The 13,395-nt window shown below is 61.3% G+C and overlaps 1 protein-coding gene across 5 annotated transcripts in view; it reads left to right on the forward strand.

Annotated features, from left to right (window-relative positions):
* WDR27 (WD repeat domain 27) overlaps positions 1–11,405 on the forward strand; it is a 49,311-nt gene extending 37,906 nt beyond the window's left edge. For 3 of the 5 annotated variants that reach the window (XM_036318181.1, XM_036318183.1, XM_036318184.1), the window contains one exon: positions 10,476–10,827. In XM_036318181.1, the coding sequence (XP_036174074.1) occupies positions 10,476–10,574 (99 nt within the window). In that variant the 3' untranslated portion in view covers positions 10,575–10,827. Of the gene's footprint in view, positions 1–1,947; positions 2,254–10,475; positions 10,828–11,144 lie in introns of those variants that run through there. The other 2 variants (XR_004968983.1, XM_036318182.1) reach the window with 2 other exon arrangements.
* The last annotated feature ends 1,990 nt before the right edge of the window (positions 11,406–13,395 follow it).

The following is a 13,395-nucleotide window of genomic DNA, read 5'->3' on the forward strand; positions in this document are numbered from 1 at the left end:
CTGTGTGCCGGCGCGGGGTGCATCGTGATGCTGAGCAAGCTGCCCCTCGGAGCCAGACCCCGGACTCGGGGTGCACAGCACCTTTGTCCTCCAGGGTGCGGATGGATGGAGCAGGGGTGCCGGAGGGCACCCCAGGACAGCGGGGACGGTGGGGTGTCAGCCCGAGTCCCACACGCCCACCTGCCAAGTGGTGGGAGCCTCCCTGCCCCACCCCCCTTGGCGGCGAGCACAGCCCACATCGCCTCCTGCCACGGAGTTTCTCTCTGTGGGTGTGGGTGCGCCCTGGGCGGTGCTGCACGTGGACATCCTGGGGGAGGGAGCACGCCTGGGTCCCCGCTGGGCACTGAGTCACCGCCCGTCCAGCGGCAGAAGCCAGGACGAGGTTCCTGGAACCGCCGCTGGGAGAAGCCAGAGGCGACCACAAAGCGTTTCCACGTGTGGGATCGCAGCGCAGCCGAGTGGAATGTTTACCCTGGATCCGGGCGGGAGGAGGATGGGATTGGGCTGGAAGTCCTGGGCGCTCAGCGGGGCTGCTCCCTGGCCATCTGGGGAGCAGAGCTGCTCGGCCGGAAGCTGCGAGGCTGAGCGCAGGCCGCTCTCACTCTGATCTGATGGGGAACGGCCTGAACCCCGAGCAGCGCGGGTCGGCCTCCCACTGTTTCTCCCCTGAGCAGGACAGCGGTGCCCCCGGGCCAGGCACTGGTGCCTCCCCACCTGCCTCTGAGCCTTCCAGGCTCTCAGTCCACAGGAGCCCCTCCCTCTCCACCCTGTGGGTGTGGCTCCCAGGGCCTTGCAGGAGGGGCCTGCCTGGCCCAGCAGCAAGGAGTGGAGGGGGACAGGGAGGGGGAGGGGCAGCGGGGAGGGGGACGGGGAGGGTCCTGTCCAGGCAGAGGTGGGGGCTCAGTACCTCCTGCACCAGCTCCATGTCTCCCCTCAGTGGGAGCCTCAGGATGTGAAGCAGCCGGGCTTGTCCCTGGGGTCACCTCTGTCCACCTCTGCGGTCAGGTGGCCTGAGCGAGCAGATATCGGGAAATGCAAAAAATAACAAGGGCATTAAAATGCCTCAGGGGCAGGCACTTGAAGGGCCCACCTGGACCCCGCAGGGCGGGACTCAGCCACCAGCCCACAGCCGGGACCCTCGGAAGCCTGGTCAGGGACGAGCATTGTGACCACCGCACCCGGGCCAGCCCCCTGGGGCCCACAGTGTTGCCGACCCTGTGCCATCCCCGCCCGGGCACAGCTGGTCCCAGGCCCCAGGCTCTCGGCCACGTCTCCGCGTGCAGGGGCTTCGGGTGGGTGACACAGCGCACTCCGGCCCCTGCCCGAGGTCCGAGGCTGGTGAGCCGGACACCTGTGCCTCCAAGGGGTACAAGAGCAGGCTGCTTCCTTCACAGTGCTGCTCCCACCCTGTCACCCCCAAACCCAGTCCTCTAACCCCCAAGTCAGTCCTCATGTGGTTCCCCCCCCACACACTCTGGCTGAGCTCCCTGAGGCCTGGGCATACTCACTGCCCCTCCTGGGTCCTCGGGCCCCTGGGCTGAAGGGCTGGGGCCTAGGACCTGCTCAGCTGCCCCGGAAGGAGGTGGGGGCAGCAGGGGTGGGTGGGGGGGCTGGCTCGGGCAGGGACTGAGCCCACAGGAGGTGCTGCCCTGAGCCCGCGGCGGGTCACAGCGTGGCCCGGGTAGAACTGGCTCAGCGTGGTGGGTGGGCAGGGCCTGGGGCAGGCAGGTCTGTGCCGCTGCTCAATGCAGCTTGGTCTGCGTTGTAGAGCAGTGGTCGCCAAACCGTGGTCCGGGGCCCCTGGTGGTCCGTGGCCTCTGGTGGTCCGTGAGGTCCGGATGGTTGGCGCCCGCTGTCCTGGACATTAACACGGGGCCTCCCCGCAGCCCTCCCCTCACGGCCCCCCAGTGACGGCGGCCGAGCTCACGGGTCCCTCCTCCTCCGCAGCTCGTCACCGCCACCCTGGACGGCAAACTCCAGCTGTTTGCAGCCGAGTGACGCGCCCTGTGCCGCCAGGCCCCGGCGTGCGGATGGGCCAGGGCCACGGGCTCGGGGCCCAGCTGGGGCTGCTGTGTCTGTGCCCACAGCCCTGGTTCTACTTCTCACGGGACCCACGGACCCATGGACCCACGGTGCTGCCCTTCCACGCAGAATCGGTGACGTTAAAGCCGACGTTCCCAATAAATAGCCTTGTATTTGCTTACAATCGAGACTCTGCAGAGAGTGAGAGAGAGAGAGTGAGAGTGAATGAGAGACAAGAGAGATGCTGGGGTCCCACCCCAGCAGGTCCAGGGGTCCCCAAAGGTGTAGACGGAGTCGGCGAAGAAGGAATGACACGGAGACAGTGTTCAGTTGATCAGCAGCCTAGCCAGGATCTCCAGCCAAGTTCTGGTCTGGATCTCGAGCGAAGTTCTGGTTAGGATCTCCAGCCATGCCGGGAGCCGGTCCATGCTTGCTGTTTCAAGGGACCTGGCATATATGGCATACTGTTCTTAATATGTTTGCTCACCTTCTTGGCACTATGTGTTTTAACCAAGGTCTCTGAGAAAGGTTGTTTCCCCAGGTAGGGATTTTCCCCTGAAGTTAGGGAGGGAATAAAACCTCTTAACTAGTGCCAGGTGGGTAATTAATCACTTTAACTACGAACAATCATGCTTAAGCTACATAATCTTTACTCCCTGGAATGGAGATAAGAAACGCCCTAACCTTTGGAATAGAGATTGATAGGATTGAATCAACTGGTATAAATACAGATGTATAAGACAGCAAGACACAGAACTTAGAATACGGAACCAATAGAGACAGAACCTAGGCACAGAACCTACACAGAACGTTCTCTAGAGACAGAAGAACTTCGCTGGAGAGAACATGGCAAAAGATCCTGGCCTCAGAACCTAGAGACAGAACCTAGGGAGAGAACATGGCAAAAGATCCTGGACTGAACCTGACTACAGAAATTGGCAAGAGAACCTGACTAGAACCTGGTAACTGAACCTGGCTGTAGAACCTGGACAGAACCTGGCTGGAGATCCTAAGCAGAACTTCGCTGGAGATCCAGACCAGAACTTGGCTGGAGATCCTGGCTGGAGATCCTGGCTAGGCTGCTGATCAACTGAACGCTGCCTCCATGTCATTCCTTCTTCGCCGACTCCGTCCACACCTTTGGGGACCCCTGGACCCCCTGGGGTTGGACCCCAGCACAGCCAGGTTTTCCAGGTTCTCCAGCCAGGTTCTGTAGCCATGTTCCCTCGCTAGGTTCTCCAGCCAGGTTCTGTCCAGGTTCTCCAGCCAGGTTCAGTCACCAGGTTCTAGTCAGGTTCTCTTGCCATGTTTAATCCAGGTTCTGTAGCCAGGTTCTTTCTCTAGGTTCTTCAGCCAGGATCTTTTGCCATGTTCTCTCGCTAGGTTCTGTCTCCAGTTTCTGTCCAGGATCTTTTGCCATGTTCTCTCCAGCAAAGTGCTTCTGTCTCTAGGTTCTGTGTCTAGGTTCTGTGTCCTGTTGTCTTGTTACATCTGTATTTATACCAGTTGATTCCAATCCTATCAATCTCTATTCCAAAGGTTAGGGCGTTTCTTATCTCCATTCCAGGGAGTAAAGATTATGTAGCTTAAGCATGATTGTTCGTAGTTAAAGTGATTAATTACCCGCCTGGCACTTAGTTAAGGGGTTTTATTCCCTCCCTAACTTCAGGGGAAAATCCCTACCTGGGGAAACAACCTTTCTCAGAGAGGTGACCTTGGTTAAAACACATAGTGCCAAGAAGGTGAGCAAACATATTAAGAACAGTATGCCATATACGCCAGGTCCCTTGAAACAGCAAGGATGGACCGGCTCCCGGCAGAGAGACAGGGTGGAATGGGAGGGCTCCCTCGCGGTGGTGAGGACGGGGTGCAGCCCTGACTACGCCCCGAGTCTGGGTCACCGGCCTCTCCTGTGGCCTCTGTGTCTGCGAGGTTTGCTCTGGTCCTTCCGCCCACGGTGCTGGCTGAGCCAGTGCAGAGGCCCCTCCTCAGACATAGGAGTTTCCGGGGAGCCCTGTGCACGGCCCTGCCTCTGAAGGTCCCACATCTCCAGGACCCAGAGGAGCCAGGAAGCTTCTAGAACAATCCAGATCCCAGTGTCTGACACCCTGGCAGCCACCCGTGTCGGGGTCTCTGCGGGCAGCCTGCCCTCACCCTGGAGGCCCAGTGTCACCCACGCTCTGGGACCCGGGGGGCTCCCGTCCACCCAGGCACTGCACCCCGGGTCCACCGCCCCGCCCCTCCCTTACCCCCCCTCCCCCACCCCCACCCAGAAGCATCCGTGGGTCCTCTCTCACCGAGGCCCCCCCTCACTCTGGCGCCTACACTTGGACGAGGATGTACAGTCTTCTCTTCATGCCTGCACTCTGGCGCCGGCCTGCCCATTCCCGCTCCACCAGAGCTCGACATGCCCATGACTTTTGTATGTGGAACGAATGCCTTTAAATGGGTTTTCCAGGGGGAAATTCATAAATGGGAAAAAAGTTTACACCTGGAATATTAAAAAAGGACAAAAATGTTTATAAAGGGTATACTATAAATGGATAAAATATTTGGATAACTCTAGATCTTAGAAAAACAAGAATGAGTTATTCTATTTTGCCATGTTCTCTCCAGCGAAGTGCTTCTGTCTCTAGGTTCTGTGTCTAGGTTCTGTGTCTAGGTTCGGTGGGGGTGGGGGGAGCCAGAGTCCCAGGTGGGCCCAGGTCTGTGGGGGTCAGTGAGGATCCACCAGCGATTTCAGAGCCGCCTGTAGTCTGGGAAAGCTGGTTCACCTGGCCATCCTCCCATTTCACAGGGTAGACTGAGGCGCGATGCTTCTGGGGATGGGCCTGTGTCAGGGCGGCCACCTCAGCAGTGGGGCGAGAGGAGACAAGACGGTGCGGAGGCTGCGGGCAAGTCCACGGGGAGGGGCTCTGTCCTCAGGGGGCCTGGCTTCCGTTGGGGAAGGAGGGAGACAGCTCGGTCTAGATGTGCAATCAGCCAGGAAGGTCCCTGTGGTGGTTGAAGGGTGTCGTCCTCCATGGCCTGGGCCGTGGGCCGGCACGACGGTGGTGCTCGGTGTGTATGGGCAGGTGCAGAGTGTGACCGCCCACGCCTTGCTGCAGAGCGTGGCTCCAAGGCCTGGAATAAGTGACCTAGCGCGTCTCTGACATCTGTTCACAGGCATTCTTTTCAGATGTGCTGCTCATTGCTTTTCCTTTTTTTAAAAAAAATTGATTTCAGAGAGGAAGGGAGACGGGAGAGAGAGAAAGAGAGATCCATGACGGGAGAGAATCATGGATGGGCGCCTCCTGCGCGCCCCACACTGGGGGTCGAGCCTGCAACCCAGGCCTGTGCCCTGACCGGGAATCGAACCCAGACCTGGTTCATATGTCGATGCTCACCCACTGAGCCACGCCGGCCGGGCGAAGCCCATTCCTCTTCATTCATAGAACTGGCTCATGCTTCACACTTTGGGGAGAAGGTGCCCGAGTATTTTCCCGGGGAAGGTGCTCTCATCCGTGTTCTGCAGGTGACGTGTGTCCGGTGGAGGAGGAGGCGTGTGGTGTGATAAGCAGACACGGCAGGTGCCCTCCTGGGCCCAGGCTCCGGGCACAGCCCAGCCTCGTCGGCAGGGCCTTCGGAAGGCCCGGCAGCGACCCCGTGTTGGTGTGAGTGGATGGAACCGATGAGGTGCCCATACCCACTGCCTGGCGCTCACCAACACGGCAGCGTCACGGGGCTCCACCAGGCGTGGCTTCCAAGGGCTTCGTGTGGATTAACTCCGCCTCCTCTGCCTCCGTCCTCTTCTCTTTCCTTCCTTCTTTCTCACGAAAAACCATTTGTGCCACTTGGTCTCGTGGCCAAACTACCAGTGACTGCTCGTGTGTGTTCCCGCTGGCGTCTCCCGCGTCACGTCCCGTTGCTGTTCGCAGCGTGGGGCCCAGCGCCCTCCCTACCGCCCACTTCCTGCAGGTTCAGCTCCTCTCGGTCAACCGAGTTCCAAAACAATGAAATGGAAAATTCCAGAAATACACCATCCGTAAGTTTTCAGTCGCTCGCCATTCCGAACAGCGTGATGAACCCCCATGACGCCCTGGGGACCTGGCTCACCCCTTGGCCCGGCGTCCCCCCTGCACCCGCTCGGCTGTTTGACACCCGTGGACGTCGGTGCTGAGAGCGGCGAACCCGCGCTTGTTCCCGCGTCTCCCTCACATCACCTACGTGGCCCCGAAGCGCGAGGCGACCGGGAGCTCAGGCAGGACAGAGCGTGAAGGGCGTCCTTCCGGTGAGAGGGCGACGGCCGGTGGACAAGGAAGGAGGACACGCTGAGCAGCACGGCCCCCGTGGGCACCGACCTCCCCCTGACGTCGTGTTTACGTTCTTTTTTGTTTGTTTCAAGGTCCTTTCCAGTTTCCCTTTGGGCTCCTTCTTGGTGAGATGGCAGGTCAGGCGTGTGCTGCTTGTGTCTCATCTCTGCGGGTCCCCGTGCCCCAGGCGTGGGCCTCGACCTCGGGTTTGCTGGCGGCCTTGTGACCGGCGGGGTCGTCCGAGAAGGCTGTGGGCACCTGCAGGGCACGCCTGTCCACCGTGGGGGCGGGGAGATGGGTCTGGTGTCTGTCCGTCTGTGTGGTCTGTGCTGGGTCCGCGGCCGGGCCCGGGGGGAGCCTGTGAGGTGAGCCCTGGCGGCTTCAGGCCCATGTGCGCCGAGTCCTGTTGAGGTTCCTGAGGGAACCGGGGCTCCAGGGGCTTCTCGCCGGAGAGACACTCACGAGCTTCGGGCAGGAGCGGGCCGTGGCGGGGCCGTCGCAGGGGGCGAGGCGCGGGCCGAGGCCCAGGTCCGTGCGTCCTGTTTCCCTTCCCACAGAGCGGACACCGTCCGATCCCGGGGAAGCGCCATCTCGCGTATGGAGAAGGTGGCGCTCAGGAAGGGTGTGGACCAGCTGAGAGCGGTGAGCACCGAGGCCGTCTCCTGCCGTGTTTATTAGCAGCGCCTGCGCCGACGGCCTGCGTGTCGCTTGGTCACGAGGGGAGACATTTCACTCACAATGTGAAGAAGGAAACGCATCCATTTCTGTTTTCACAGTCGAGAGGCAGCCCTCCCGACGTCCGCCTGCGGGGCTCACGCACGGCAGCGTCTCTCCTCTCTGGCTCAACGTCCCCGGGGCCACAGTCGTTTCCACTTGATGGAAGTTCTACAGGCGCCAGGGGAGGTGCACTGGCTGCCCCACGCGGGAGCGAGCGCTCAGCCAACCGCACGGGAAACGCATCGGGACAATTTTTACACCCAACTCGGTGGGGCCAGGGGTGCCTGGCAGCCTTCCTCGCAGCCAAGTCAGAAGCAGCGAGGGTCGGGGTGAGGGTTGGGGGTGAGGGCGAGGGTCAGGGGTGAGGGTGAGGGTTGGGATTAGGGTGAGGGGTGAGGGTGAGGGGTGAGGGTCGGGGGTGAGGGTGAGGGTCGGGGTGAGGGTTGGGGTGAGGGGTGAGGGTCGGGGTGAGGGTGAGGGTCAGGGTGAGGGTGAGGGTCGGGGTGAGGGTCAGGGGTGAGGGTCAGGGGTCAGGGTGAGGGTCAGGCTGAGGGTGAGGGTCGGGGTGAGGGTTGGGGTGAGGGTCAGGGGTGAGGGTCAGGGGACAGGGTGAGGGTTGGGGTGAGGGTCGGGGTGAGGGTCGGGGTGAGGGTTGGGGTGAGGGGTGAGGGTCGGGGTGAGGGTGGGGGTGAGGGTCGGGGTGAGGGTCAGGGTGAGGGTCAGGGTGAGGGTCGGGGTGAGGGTCAGGGGTCAGGGTGAAGGTCGGGGTGAGGGTCAGGGTCAGGGTCAGGGGTCAGGGTGAAGGTCGGGGTGAGGGTCAGGGTCAGGGTCAGGGGTCAGGGTGAGGGTCGGGGTGAGGGTCAGGGTCAGGGTGAGGGTCAGGGGTCAGGGTGAGGGTCGGGGTGAGGGTCAGGGGTCAGGGTGAGGGTCAGGGTCAGGGTCAGGGTGAGGGTTGGGGGGTGTTGCGGGGCTGTTCCGTGGAAAACACACGGGGGTCCGTCAGCTGCTGCTGAAACTCGTGTTCAAGGGCCTGCGTGGCCGGGACCAGCCCAGGGCAGGTGCCACCGTCTCTCAGCGTTTCTCTCGGCTGCAGGACGATTGTTACGGCGTCACAGCCGTTCCCGGGGCGTGTAATCGGTTTAGTCGAGAACCTCGGGCACACGTTTCCGTTTCTACTTCAGCAGCGTCTGTGGGACCTGAGGTTTGCCCGTCTCCCTTGGATTTTCACTCGCGTGATCGCCGTGAGTGAGTGAGTGAGTGAAAACGACCCCCTAAGGTCACGGGGGCACTTCTGCCATTGCCTTGAGTTTTTCCTAGACTCGCCGCACTCAGGGTTTGCACCTGGAATCCCAGGTCCTGCGTTAAAATGAGAACACGTGCATCATACGTGAGGCGTGAGCTACAGGCCCCGCGCAGCCTGTGTGGCCAGCGTCACAACAAACAAGTGAAGACAGAAATGCTCTACGTTTAGAATTCCAACCGCCCGACAGCATGACACCAAAGCGCAGAGGGGACGGAGGGAGGAGCGAGGAGGGGGAGGGGGAGGGGGAGGGGGGAGGGGAGGGGGAGGGGGAGGGGAGGGGGAGGGGGGGAGGGGAGGGGGAGGGGGGGGGGGGGGGGGGGGGGGGGGGGGGGGGGGGGGGGGGGGAGGGGAGGGGGAGGGGAGGGGGGGGGGGGGGGGGGGGGGGGGGGGGGTCGGCCTCCTGCGGTCGAGCCAGCTGATTTCTCCCAGGGGCTGCTCTGCGCTCACCGCCTGAACCAACCCCAGAGGCGGCACTCTGTGAGCGTGCGTGTCTGTGTGCGCACATGTGTTTGCACATGCATGTGTGTGCCCACGCGTGTGTGCATGTGTGAGCATGTGTTTCCGTGTGTGTGTGTGTGCATGTGAGTGAAAGGAGATTCTCCAAAATGAATACAGAATGCTTACAGCAAAACATATTCTAAACAAAAAAATTTAAAGAGAACGAAGATTTTTAACCTCCTGACAGAAAACCAAGTGATTAAAAACAGATCCCAGAAATCTGGCCGCCGCTCCACAGCCATAAATTCTAGGAGATAAAAGAATAACAATCAGATAACGAGAGAAAACTGCTGCGACCAGGCCGGCTTCTGCGAGTCCAGGTGAAGACAGTAGCAGACAAATTGCCCAGATCCAGGCGCCCAGGAGGGAGCCGCCTCCTGCAGCGGGTGGGCCAGGGCGGAGCCTCGCAGACCCTGGAGGCCAACACCTGCTGGGGCGGGAGGGGGCGGCGAGCTCAGGTCTCAGCCACTGTCCTGCAGCTCCTCTCAGTCAGGAGGTCAGGGGACCGTCCTCCAGGGAGTCCTGTGGCCCCAGCTCTGCTGGTGAGTGAGAAAGGCCCGCAGGGGCGCCTCTGCTGGTCTGGGAGGTCAGGGAGCCAGGGGAGGGGGTCCCACTGGGGGCACCGCTGGCAGGAGGCCTGGGCTGCAGCTGATTTGGTGCTAATGAGAGTAATTGTTTCACTGGCTGTTGGGTGAGAAGCTGGGGAGTTGCGGGGGGGGGGGGGGGGGGCTGTGCCCTGCAGGTGGCCCCGGGGCAGAGGGAGGCCCAGGTGGGAATCCGGCAGGTGGGGCTGGGAGGGAAGGTCCCTGAGGGCTGGGCCTCCACAGTGGGAGGAGCTCTGAGGTGGAGGCAGGGCAGGGGGGAGGCTTCTGCTGCTTGTGGACACCTTGGGGAGCCTGTGAGACCCATGGGAGTGGGCCCGAGGGTGGGACTGGCGCCCGGTCCAGGGGGAGCTGATGCTGTGCTGACTCCCCTCCCGTCCAGTGCCCGAGGCTCCCGGTCCCGCTGGGTTCTTGGCTCACACAGAAAAGGAGGGAAAGGGGGCGTTTCTGGGAGGAGAGGAGCACGGGGCGTTCAGGCCTGTGGCGTGCGAAGGACAGGGTGGCTGTGCCTTACCCGCGACTGGGCTTGGAGGAGAAGATGTTTGGATCTCAAGTCATCGCCCCGAGAGCGAGCGCTTGGAACCCGCCCGGCGATGCCGACAGAACCGTCAGAGCCGGCGCCAGGCTGTTCAGTGGGAAAGGGACGAGAACATCAGCGAGAGGTGACATCAGCGAGAAGCAGCGCGGGGGGAGGCGGGTTAGAAACTGTCTCCGCGGTGTTCGCACGGGATTCGAAGGAGCTGCCTGGACGCAGGAAGTGGGGATGGATGAACGGCATGTGTTTCTCATCCTGGAGGAGGCGCGTTCATGCTGTTGTGGGGCTTCTTCTTCTGAGTTTTCGGAGAGAAGTGATTAGCGAAAAGTAAGAAAAATGGGAAAAGCCATTTTGATGTAAAACGCCTTCCTGAGTCCCAGGAGGACGACGTTGCAGGCCTGTGTGGGGTGAGCAGAGGGTGGTGCTGGGCGACATAAGTAGAGGGTCGCCCTGGCAGGCGCCTTCTCAGCAAAACCGCCCGTTCATCCACGTTTTCCTCGTCACAGACATGGCCGCTCCTGCCGCGACAGTCACCACGCAGCCGCCTCTGGGATTTCGGAGAGAAAAGCGTCAGGTTCAGAAGCAAAACTTGGTACAAACCCTGAAGCTGGATGACGACAGGGAGGCCCTGAACCGCACAGGCCTGGCGGCTGCGGGCACCAGGCACGGTGTTGATGCTGGTGGGAGACCACTCAGACCCGGGCCTTCGCTCCAGCGTTTTGGTAAGGGCTGCACCAGTCAAGCCTTGAAAGGGGTGCCCAGCCTGGAGGCAGCCGGCTTCCACTTCTGCTGCTTAGATGAGGGAGGGGGCCCCCATTTCTCTGCCCCCAGACCCCCCTCCACCCCCGCGCAAGCTGTCTCCAGCACTGTGTGTGTGTGTGTGGGGGGGGCGGGGGGGTGGGGTTAATCCTCACTGGAGGACATTTTTCTCCTGATTTTTAGAGCGGAATGGGGTGGGGGTGGGGAGAAACATCGGTGTGGAAGAGGCACATCAATTGGTTGTCTCCCACATGCACCCTGACCTGGGCCAGGGATCAAACCTGCAGCCCAGGTATGTGCTCCTGATTGGGAATCGAACCCGAGGCCCTTTGGAGTGGGGCCAATGCTCTGGCCACTGGGCAGCCCCGGCCAGGGCAACCCTCTGGTTCTTAACTCCGTCTGTGGTTCGCATTCAGACCAGCAGTTCCCCTGTGACTCCTCGGCTGGAAAAAGGAGGAACTAAGTAAATAAAATATGGAAGCAATGTGGTCTCCAGGCACCTTGTCCAGTTGGATCCGACCGCCTTCTAGAAATGGAAATGCGCTCACGATCTCCAGGAAGCAGCTGTTAGGGCGACAGGGGCAACATCCTATCTAATAAAAGAGTAATATTCAAATTGACCATCACTCCAACACACAAGATGGCTGCCCCCATGTGGTCAAAGATGGGCACCACAAGATGGCTGGCAGGGGAGGGCAGTTGGGAGGGACCAGGCCTGAAAGGGAGGGCAGTTGGGGGTGACCAGGCCTGCAGGGGAGGGCAGTTAGGGGTGACCAGGCCTGCAGGGGAGGGCAGTTAGGGGTGATCAGGCCTGCAGGGGGGCAATTAGGCATCGATCAGGCTGGCAGGGGAGTGGTTTAGGGGTGATCAGGTTGGCAGGCAGGCGAGCGGTTGGGAGCCAGTAGTCCTGGATTGTGAGAGGGATGTCCGACTGCCCGTTTAGGCCCAATTCTGGTGGGATTGGGTCTAAATGGGCAGTCAGATATCTCTCAAGGGGTCCCAGATTGGAGAGGGTGCAGGCTGGGCTGAGGGACACACACTCCCCCAGTGCACGAATTTCGTGCACCGGGCCTCTAGTTAAAGTAATGAAAAGAGGTCAGCTGGGCTCATGACATTCAAGACTTCTGTCCCTCAAACGACAGCACTGAGAAGGGCACAGACTCTAATGCAGGCACATGGCCCATGGGCGTCCGGAGCTGCTGGGCGGGAGAGGGTGGCCCATTGCTGGTTCTGGAGGAAACAGAAGTGCATCCACGGAGAGAGAGACGCAGCCCTCACAACCGGCGGACCAAGACCCTAAAGAAGCCAACGTTCGGGAGGTGCGGCCGGGAGCTCTCGGGTCACGGAGGGAATCGGGGAGGCTCCCTGCCGCCCCGTGACCCGCATTGCGCTCACGGTGAAACTGCACGGCGTGGCCATCCACGCGAAGGTGCTGCCGTGGCTGGGGGAGCTGGGCCGTGTGTGGGAAAGATTCGCAGCGCGCGTCCCGGTGATTTTGCGAGGACCTTTGTCACGTCGCGGACGGTGACAGGAAGGGCTGAGGTGGAAGAGGCGCCAGGAGAGAGTCAGCGAAGGGCCCTTGGTGACAGGCTCGGCTGAGCAGGAGGAGCTTCCTGGCCCTGCTCTGTCTTCCGCTCCGTCCTCCCATGGTGGGCAGGCGGGGGCCACTCGATGGAGGGTCCGGCCCCGGCGTCCACTCTGGTTTCTGTGTGAGGAGCACTGCCGTCCAGAGCCGTGGGGAGGTGCCCACACATGGACTCGGCCACACATGTGAGTGCGAGAGCTCTGGCTCCACAGGAAAGACATTTGATCCACGGAAAACCCATCCCGACTCTGCCGCTGCCAGCACCCCCATTCCCCCCCCCCCCCCGCACCCCGATTACTAGGCTCCTTTTCCCGGAGATAAAAAGCCAACAGAACCCTGTGAAACATCGGCCTGGAGGCTGGAGGCAGCTGCCACGAGCCGCGTGGGCCTTCCTGGTCAGAACCGGTCCAACCCCCACGGAGCTGAAGGATTGGAGACGATTTTCCTACAGCAGATGCACTGTTACTGTAAAGGGGCCGCGTGTGGCCAAGTGAGCCTTGGCTGGGATTCTGGTGTGCACTGTGCAGACATGTGCAGCTCAGTGCTGCCGTGTGTAGCCATGTGTAGCTGTGTGTAGCTTAGTGCAACCGTGTGCAGCCGTGTGTAGTTGTGTGCAGCCCAGTGCAGACGTGTGTAGCTGTGTGCAGCTCAGTGCAGCCGTGTGCAGCTCAGTGCAGCCGTGTGCAGCTCAGTGTAGCTGTGTGCAGCCCAGTGCAGCCGTGTGTAGCTGTATGCAGCTCAGTGCAGCTGTGTGCAGCCCAGTGCAGCCGTGTGTAGCTGTGTGCAGCTCAGTGCAGCTGTGTGCAGCCCAGTGCAGCCGTGTGTAGCTGTGTGCAGCTCAGTGCAGCTGTGTGCAGCTCAGTGCAGCCGTGTGTAGCTGTGTGCAGCTCAGTGCAGCTGTGTGCAGCTCAGTGCAGCCGTGTGTAGCTGTGTGCAGCCCAGTGCAGCCGTGTGTAGCTGTGTGCAGCCGTGTGCAGCTCAGTGCAGCCGTGTGTAGCTGTGTGCAGCTGTGTGCAGCCCAGTGCAGCCATGTACAGCCCAGTGCAGACGTGTGTAGCTGTATGCAGTCATGTGTAGCTGTG

The sequence above is a fragment of the Myotis myotis genome, unplaced genomic scaffold, assembly GCF_014108235.1.
Source record: "Myotis myotis isolate mMyoMyo1 unplaced genomic scaffold, mMyoMyo1.p scaffold_m19_p_7, whole genome shotgun sequence".
NCBI classification, from domain to species: domain Eukaryota; kingdom Metazoa; phylum Chordata; class Mammalia; order Chiroptera; family Vespertilionidae; genus Myotis; species Myotis myotis.